At 39.1% G+C, this 8999-nt stretch overlaps 2 protein-coding genes across 5 annotated transcripts; one reads left to right on the top strand and one right to left on the bottom strand.

The window, feature by feature from the left end:
- Positions 1-281: 281 nt before the first annotated feature.
- tyw3 (tRNA-yW synthesizing protein 3 homolog (S. cerevisiae)) lies at positions 282-2840 on the bottom strand. The gene is made up of 6 exons (XM_034029551.3): positions 2516-2840; positions 2206-2286; positions 2017-2115; positions 1596-1667; positions 1318-1451; positions 282-670 (listed from the first exon to the last, which is right to left on the bottom strand). Exons 1-6 carry the CDS (start codon positions 2687-2689, stop codon positions 445-447), a joined length of 786 nt encoding a protein of 261 aa, XP_033885442.3. The 5' UTR covers positions 2690-2840; the 3' UTR covers positions 282-444.
- A 67-nt stretch (positions 2841-2907) lies between these two features.
- On the top strand, positions 2908-8745 carry LOC117416877 (quinone oxidoreductase-like). 4 transcript variants are annotated; one of them, XM_034028334.3, is made up of 9 exons: positions 2908-2986; positions 4097-4212; positions 4701-4853; positions 5392-5555; positions 5767-5818; positions 5933-6082; positions 7855-7956; positions 8051-8146; positions 8423-8745. In XM_034028334.3, the coding sequence occupies exons 2-9, from the start codon at positions 4105-4107 to the stop codon at positions 8582-8584; spliced, it is 987 nt and encodes a 328-aa protein (XP_033884225.1). In that variant the 5' UTR covers positions 2908-2986; positions 4097-4104; the 3' UTR covers positions 8585-8745. The 4 variants fall into 4 exon arrangements, with proteins under 4 accessions (XP_033884225.1, XP_058890935.1, XP_033884224.1 ...); XM_059034952.1 differs by lacking the exon at positions 2908-2986 and adding an exon at positions 3027-3101; XM_034028333.3 differs by lacking the exon at positions 2908-2986 and adding an exon at positions 3549-3633.
- Positions 8746-8999: the final 254 nt, after the last annotated feature.

Raw genomic sequence — 8999 nt, 5'->3', positions numbered from 1 at the left:
GGATGGAATTGTGTAGGGTAAAGCTGAAGAAAAAAAAAAAAAACATTATGCCAAAGATAAAAATGTTAGGAGTGAAATTCATCTATTAATATAAAAGAATCAATGGTAGGATACGTAGTAATACTAGAAGTCTTTCTCAGTGTCTTCAATGGGGAAATTAGTTTAAGATCACACTGTTACATTGCTCAGTTTAGCGCTGTCTCCACTCCAGGATGATAAAGTGTGAACTACTCTTAATGGAGGAAATTAAGTAATGTTAGATTGAGATAACAGTTGACAACTTTATGGCCTTTTGAAAAGAAACACATTTATTATTTATAATGTCTTACCAGAGACAAACCCCTTCATGACGTAACATGTAAAGAGACCATTCTTTACAGTCTTGTGATCAGACATCAAACCCCTCAATCTACATTTTCCATAAAAATGGCCCTCCTTTGTAGCTCAACAGGACTCCAAACAAAACAAGTGGAGTCCACTCTCTAGACTGTCCTCATCATCATTCTGCAGAATGACATCATCCTGAACTGGTGAGGCATTTTTACTGTCAGTTTTTTCTTGTCCCCTTTTTCTTCTTCGGGTGTACACGGGTTCCGCTTTGGTTTCCTCCACTCTGCCTTTGTTAAAAGTTTCACCTGCACCCACTGCAGCCAGCAGACAACTATGGAACCTGTAAATAAACAGCACATAATTATTATTTATTTTTTAGCAAACGCCCTTATCCAGGGCGACTTACAATTGTTACAAGATATCACATTATTTTTACATACAATTACATTATTTTTTTACACATTATTTTTACATACAATTACCCATTTATACAGTTGGGTTTTTACTGGAGCAATCTAGGTAAAGTACCTTGCTCAAGGGTACAGCAGCAGTGTCCCCATCTGGGATTGAACCCATGACCCTCCGGTCAAGAGTCCAGAGCCCTAACCACTACTCCACTCTGCTGCCCTACATAGTGCAGTACATAATCAATAATATGGATCTACAGCACAGTATCAACCCTCTGCTAGAATCAACTGATCATGTAAATATAAAACTGCATATATCTGCTCTCAGTTATGAGCATTAATAATTGTAAAGGGGAAGCTTAATTGACAAAGACCCAACAGCTACTCAACTTTCTATTTGCTACAGTACAGATAAAAATACTCGCAATTACAAATAACTATGTAAAATGTGTATATAATGTGTCAATCAATTGAAATTAGTCTGACAAAACAAATTCATCACTTCCACTTACATGCACAATCCTCAAATCCAAGTCATTCTAGATTACCAATTGTATTACTTGCATGACGCTCAACCAACCTCTCTATTCTTTTCTGGTTTTCCTCTATTTTCTGATTGGCTACTTGCACCACGTAGTCAATATACTCTTCTTGAACAAGAACCTGACCTTTATGACTAAGTGGAACTTCCAAGCAATGGGTGCTTCGCACAGCCTGGTGACACAGAGCATTAGAAAACATTAAAACACATAACACTCATTTTCAGGGGGTAACAAAAGCAATATGTCTAGCAAGATACATCATTTTTGGAAGGAACAGTTCAATATTATTCATTAAAAAACTTTTTTTAAACTTTACCATGATTATTTTTCCTTTCTTGCCAACAGTTATCCCAGAATTCCTAAATCCAGAGTTTACAGCCACAGAGTGCTGTAAAACATTTTAAAATAATTGAATCAGAAGTAGGTGTCCAAAGAGTATAGTTTTTTTGTTTGTTTGTTTGTTTGTTTGTTTGTTTTTACAAATTGAGGTACAGTATATCCGTATTCAGAAATGTCTCTTTAAAAATATAACCTTAGAAATAACCAAATCTCTTATATACAGTTCTGTATACTGGATGACACATTTATTAATGGATAAACATAAACATTACATATTATATTCAAACTTGTCCAGTAACTTTTAAATCACATACATTGTTTGTTGGAAAATAACTGCAAAACTAAAAGAAAATGTGTTTCAATCATAAGTCCAGCACACTGACTTAAGTTAGCCATACCAGGAGCTGGGCGTCCTCCAGCTGCTTGCACTGCACGTGGAGCACAAATGGTTCAAACTTGAAGACAGCGTCCCCACAGGCTTTCCGTAGTCCTGCAAGCTGTGGACGAGGTACAATAAATGTTACAGGATCCTAATGACAAATGTTATTGCAAAGGGTATTAATAATAATAATAACAAAAAGTGGTACCACATCTTCCTTTTGACACTTCTGATGAGAGACAAATAACCAGGAGCAGTTCTGCTTCTGTACTTCGGTGTTATCACTTTCCTGAAAAAAAATAATAAATACAAAATAAATAAATAAATAAATAGGCAACACAGTCTTCATTTCAATTTAGTTCTTCAAGCCATTCAAAACAGAAGCAGTTCCCTCCGTTGTGATAATAACTTAGCATGCGTCCATATGTCATACTGTATTATCAGTTTGTGTGTCTAAATAGCGGCAGTGTAAAATTTGCCATTGCCCAGCAACATTCATGTGGTATTTCAATTCTCACCCCATTGATTAATATTATCCGTCCAGAGCATGAGCTGGTGGTGAAATAATTGTGGCAGTCGTTGATAAAACTGACAATATTTTTGATATCCTCATCGACACTCCCCTTCTTGCTGAAATCTACCTTACTCAAACACTGTTTCTTCCATTGTTTGAAGTTATTTCCCGCTTCCATTTTGCAACAGAAATTACAGTTTTATTGGGAAAAACAAAACCGTGCTACACATTTTTCAATGTAGAATTTGATTCCTGAGAATCACATGAATATTGTAAGGAGCAGCGCCATGTTTGTAAGGTGTCCGGCTGGGACAAAACTAGGAGAACAAATTACTTTTTTAAAATTTGTTTTTATTTTTTAGGTGAGTTAGTTGCACCACCTACAGGTCTGTTTAAAAATAACAGCTGCTATACAATTACAGTTGGTTTGCAGTTCTTTGAAATGTAGGCTGATCACACTCGTTGTAATGTCAAGGTATGAAGAGATTTATGACTCAATAGCATATAGAGGTTAAAGTAAATTCACTATTGGAGTATTTTGTGTAATCGTGCATACGAATTAACAGTGTCGTGTGCAGTTATCAGAACACGTATGTATTGGTAAATTACTGTGCAAGCAGCATTCATATTATAATACTCGGCAGTATAAACTAGAACGTTTGTATATGCAGTACGTTAGTGAGATGTTAATTGAAATGTGTGTGTTTATTTATTTATTTATTTGTTTGTTTGTTTTTTGTTGCTCTGAATCCTATGATAGAAACACTTGTTATTGTGGCATATTATATCGTGTTTAAATATGAATGGAAACTAATTGTATTGTACAGTATTGTAAATTGTACAATTGTGTGCTTCTGGTTAGTATATCTGTTAAACCTACCTCTTTAGATAAAAGTAAGATCTCATGGTGCAATAGGTAACTCGTTTTTATGTAGTTTTAGGCAATGAGGTTCATGACAACTTGAAAAAGCAGGTATTCATTACTTTACGAGACTTGACTGTATCTAAACCATGGAACACCACTGCACAGTATTTCGTTTTCTGTACGGATTTATTTACACGGACACCGGGGTCAAGGGAAATACTGTAGTTAGTTGTTAACTGAGAACCGTTGTCGAGAAGGTAGCCACAGCGTTATGTTTATCAGAATCAATAACATCGTTATCATAGTTCAAGTCAATTGCTGACTCCGAGCGACAGCACTAGCAGCACCATATATATTAGAATACTAAATTACAGTGCAAAACCAAAAAAAACTGATACTATGTAACAAACACAACACACGCGCTTTATCAATAATGTTTTTTCGGTACAGGGGCTCGAACTTCGTAACCATAGCCATGGGCGGGGCCGCCGCGATCTATTTTGTTACATGATTAAAAAAACTCGTTCTTTTCTCTGTGCAGAAATGCGGCATAATTTATATGCATCTGTTGCCAGAATTCCATCATGCTTGTCAACTAGTTTTTCAACTTGATTTCAATTTTGGTACATTTAAGTTTCGTATAACAAATAGATGCAGACACACCGGTGCTGTAGAAACTGTCAAACTTCATCACACCGTGATTCTTCTTCTTGTTCTTAGATAGCAGTATGGCAACAAGGAAGTTAATGCGGGCTATCGTGGTGTCTGAGTTTGGTGGTCCGTCTGTACTACAGTTCCAGTCAGACATTCCTGTGCCCAATCCAGGCCTCACACAGGTAGTAGCAATGTACTGTTTATGTATTGCTGTGTTGTAATTATTTAGACAAGAAAGCAGTAGTAGACACCATTATCTGAAGATCATCTGTCACTTTTAAATCATTAAATTTCTGCCCCCCAGAAATCATTATATGGCCAGCAGGTCTAATGAACTAAAAAATAGACTATATACTTGAAGTTGTTTTAAATGGTCTGAGTCACGCTGCTCGGTTTGAAATTCAGTTTGAATGCCCTCAAAGCTGGAATCCATTGAGTAATTATTTACTTTTTGTTTAATTTTAAACCATGTCATGGTGGCTTCTGTAGTCTAGATGATTTGTAATATTATGCTATGACTTCTAAAAGAAGACGTTTTTTGTTTAGTTGTAGTTGTGTGTATTACATATTCTATCCAGCCATACAAGAAACGTAGCTGCGTTTAAAAACTTTGAAAACGCTGCGCCTGGTTTTATAATGGTGTCCTAATTTCTTGTTGTTTATTTGACAGGTTCTAATCCGAGTCCATGCCTGCGGAGTGAATCCAGTTGAAACCTATATCCGCTCAGGTGCCTATGCTAGGAAGCCAAATTTGCCATATACCCCAGGTACAGATGTGGCAGGAGAGGTGGAGGCAGTAGGAAAGCATGTCAAAACATTCAAGGTAAACTACTGCCTGGCAAACAGAACCATTGGACTGTAGGGACAATTACAGCATTTCTACTGTATCTGACTAACCTAGTTACCTGGGGATTTCTCTGAAATAGAAACTAGATGCCACAAGAGCGATCAGTGAATACAGTAACTTTATACACAAGCAATTTACTTTCTGAAACAGCCAAGTGCTAGACTTGAGTCTATACAGAGTATTGCATTACAAACGTAAAAGTGCCAAGTAGAGCAAGGGTAACGCTCAAACTGTGGACTCTGTATAGTCTCTTGGAACCTCACCATACAGTATACTGTACACTGCAAAACCAGAGGCTCCAAGAGGATATAATGTTAACTCCTGTAATTGTCTTTAACACAATGTGTTACCAATACTCCACTCGTATCCCTGTAACTAATCCACTCTGTCATTAGTCTGTGCAAATCATGGTGTGGTAGATGCTGGAGGCTTTGGTCGTGTCCCAATATGTGTGTGTGGTTGTGCTGTATGTTTAGCATTAGGACATTCTTACTTGCCTGTCTTTTCCTACAAGGCAGGTGACAGGGTCTTTACAAGTGGCACAGTTACTGGTGGCTATGCAGAATACACAATTGCTTCAGAGGAATCTGTTCACCCACTGCCTGACAATCTGAACTACAAGCAAGGAGCTGCCATTGGAATCCCATACTTCACTGCGTACCGGGCGCTCTTCCATAAGTAATTGAATAACAGTAAAATGTTTATTACAACAAACAGAGCACAGGCACAGAATCAGGATTGACCATTTTATCAAGAACCTACAATATATATTTGTTTTACATTAGTTTAATATAGCATTTTTCTTCCGTTTTAAATGGTGCAGTTCAGTTTACAAAAACATGTAAATGTGTCATTTTTAGTTTTCTATATATATTTTTATTTTCTTTAGGGCTCATTCCAAAGCAGGAGAGAGAGTGCTTATTCACGGGGCGAGTGGTGGGGTAAGTATACAGAACAGCACAGTGATGCCTTTTTTGTGCCTATATTTCTGGTAATCCTGTCGCCAAACAGTAAGATTAACCGTAAAAAAAATTGACATGCATTGTTTCTTTCAGGTTGGGGTGGCAGCATGTCAGATAGCCCGGGCCTTTGGAATGAAAGTGCTGGGTACAGCAGGGACCTGTGAAGGGCTCAGTCTAGCACTGAAGAATGGAGCTCATCAGGTCTTTAACCACAAAGAAAAAGGCTACATTGAAAAAATAAAGGTAGAGACCTGCTACGAAATGGCTCTTTGAGAGAGTCTGTTTTTATTTGCACTGTACATGTATAGTGTGTGTTTAGCAGAACTCCTCAGCGCAGGGCTTTAAATGTATTACATTAATTGAATTAAATATTCTAACTGTTCATCTTTCAATGAAAAAAGACCGTCAGGGTTGAGCTGTGAACAGAGGTTTGTGCTGAAAAAAACAAACAAACTTCAGACAACATAGGTAGTCACCACCACTGGGCAGGTCAGGGGTTGCTGAGGATTCAAAAGTTCTCTGAAACAGCCCAATAGAGTAGATATCCTTTAGAAGTTTTGAAGACTCACATATTTTCATAGTAGGAAAAAATTAACCACGCATGCACGAAGAAAATCCCAAATATCTCTGTAATTACTTGATTAATTGATTACTTGATTAATTGATTTTGTTGGTTCCACAAAAAGGCACTCCTCGTTAACGAGTTCTACCAGCCTACCAAAGGAGGTATTTAAACTTGCAGACGTTTTTTTAGCTATTTGAGCGCCAAAAATGGTCTGAATAATTTGTAAAAACAAATTTTTACGCCATTCTGTAACTTTAAAACTACGGAACGGATTTTCACAATCTATACCAAAAAAATCTCCATGACAAGGACACCAAGCGTGCCAAATGGCATCCCGATTGGTTTTGAAACGGCCGAGAAAACATACCCCTCAAAATCGAGTTTAAACATAAATATATATATATACTGGTAGTGGACAAAAAAATGGAAACACCTGGGTAAATGAGGGACACCAAGTATATAGAAAGCAAGGGCTTCCACACAGGTGTGGCTCATGCGTTAATTAAGCAAATAACATCCCAGCATGCTTAGGGTCATGTATAAAAATGCTGGACAGGCCTGGTTGCCTATAATTATGGATAGCATGACTGCAAAAGGAGACCTCAGTGACTTTGAAAGAGGGGTGATTGTTGGGGCGCGTTTGGCAGGAGCTTCAATGACCAAGACAGCTCAACTTGCTGATGTTTCACGAGCACCGGTGTCTAAGGTGATCTCGGCATCGAACTCATCATCACCAAAGGGCAACAGTGGGCGGAAGCTGCCCTGGTCCCCGGGCCGGGAGCTCTCACAGCCCCCCCCCCCCGTCCAAAACCTTGTACACCCCTTCCCCCCAGTCCCTTCGCCCTATCCGGGGCCGGTGGTGCGGATGATCCCGCAGTGCTTCTCCCTGGCAGCCTGGCTGGCGTTGGTTCGGCTGCCTGGTACTGCTCTGCCAGTGCGACCGCCTGATCCAGGGTGGCGGGTGCCTGCCGCTGTACCCACAGCCGTGGTTCCGGAGCTAAACACTCCAGCGCTTCCGCACACCGTTTACGTCTCAGAGGGCAGACCTGAGGGAACAGCAGAATGTTAACTTATAGGGCCAGCAATTCCCCCAAGACCCGCCTCTCAGCCACTCAGAGAGAAGGAAAGTCCGCACACCCACTCTCCCACCTCTCCGTGTCACTGCCATGACTGACAGGCGGATATTGACGGGCTGCTGCCCTCTCCCTGCAGCACTATGAACACATCAGAAGAGTCAGCACAGGTCTCCCCCTGTTACAGCCCTCTTAAGTGACTTTACATTGGTGTTTCCATTTTTTTGTCCACTACCTGTATATATATATATATATATATATATATATATATATATATATATATATATATATATATATATATATATATATAAACAATTACTATAGATCTGCTTTACTAATGCACTTGTCTTTCTTCTATTCCGCTGACTATGTTTCAGGAAGCTACCTGCGGACAGGGGGTGAATGTGATCATTGAAATGCTGTCTAATATGAACCTTAATGCTGATTTACAGCTGCTATCATTTGGAGGCAGGGTGATTGTGAGTATTAAAACAGGCATTTAAGAGAGTGTATTTATTGTTGAGATTACTGTATATTCTATGTATTTACCGATTACACAATTGTGCTTTGCAGATTGTGGGCTGTCGAGGACCCATTGAAATAAACCCACGAGACACAATGGCCAAAGAAACCAGCATCATTGGCGTTTCTCTGTTCAGTGCAACAAAAGTAAGACAGTTTAGTACTACAGTTTTATCATTAGTATTCTTTTTTTTTGTAATAAATAAATGTTTGGTTTCACAGACCCTGATTAACAATGACCTTGAACTGTTTACCTGAGATAAGTTTAGGAAGCAGGCCAGAATGCATTGGTGTATTGTTTTCTATATTCATAGAACACTTAACATTACTGGCATGGCAAGTGGCATGAGGTATTGTACATGGCATGGTATAAAGCCTCACCAGGATTACTGTCTTAACCATTTGTGCTGTTCATTTGTACAGGAGGACAGAGCAGAGTCGTCTGCTTCGTTGTTTGCAGGAATGGAATCTGGGTTGTTATCTCCAGTAATCGGACCCGAGTATCCACTGGAGCTGGCATCTCAGGCTCATGAAGATATTATCAGCAGCTCTGGAGCCCTAGGGAAGATGGTTCTGATAATGTGATCCCTTTCTTGCATTGCATGCAAGTGGTAATTAAATAGAAAACTAATTAATGGTGCTACAGTGGCACCAACATTTATTCTCTGCAAGTTTCAATATACCATAGTTTTATATTGTTGTCAATTAGTTTCAATTGTATAAAATAAAACAAATGTTCTTCCCAGTTTGAAATGCCCACTTTTTTTAAGCCTGGCTCACCGCTGTAACCCCTGCTGTGACTCGGAAGGGACGAAGATAAGCACACGCGTCCTCTGCAGGCAGGCCCACAGGCGCCCGGGCAGTCCTGCCTGTGATCGTGGTGAAAGAACACAAGGTGTCATTATTTGCATTCTGCTTTGTACTGATATGTTTGTGTTCGTTTCTTTCTTGGGCTTCCACTGACTAAGAAAAAGAAGATTCCCTAACAGATTCGTGAATG

The sequence above is a fragment of the Acipenser ruthenus genome, chromosome 12 (genome assembly GCF_902713425.1).
Source record: "Acipenser ruthenus chromosome 12, fAciRut3.2 maternal haplotype, whole genome shotgun sequence".
In the NCBI taxonomy this organism is placed as follows: Eukaryota; Metazoa; Chordata; class Actinopteri; order Acipenseriformes; family Acipenseridae; genus Acipenser; species Acipenser ruthenus.
This window is presented reverse-complemented; position numbering and strand designations above follow the sequence as displayed.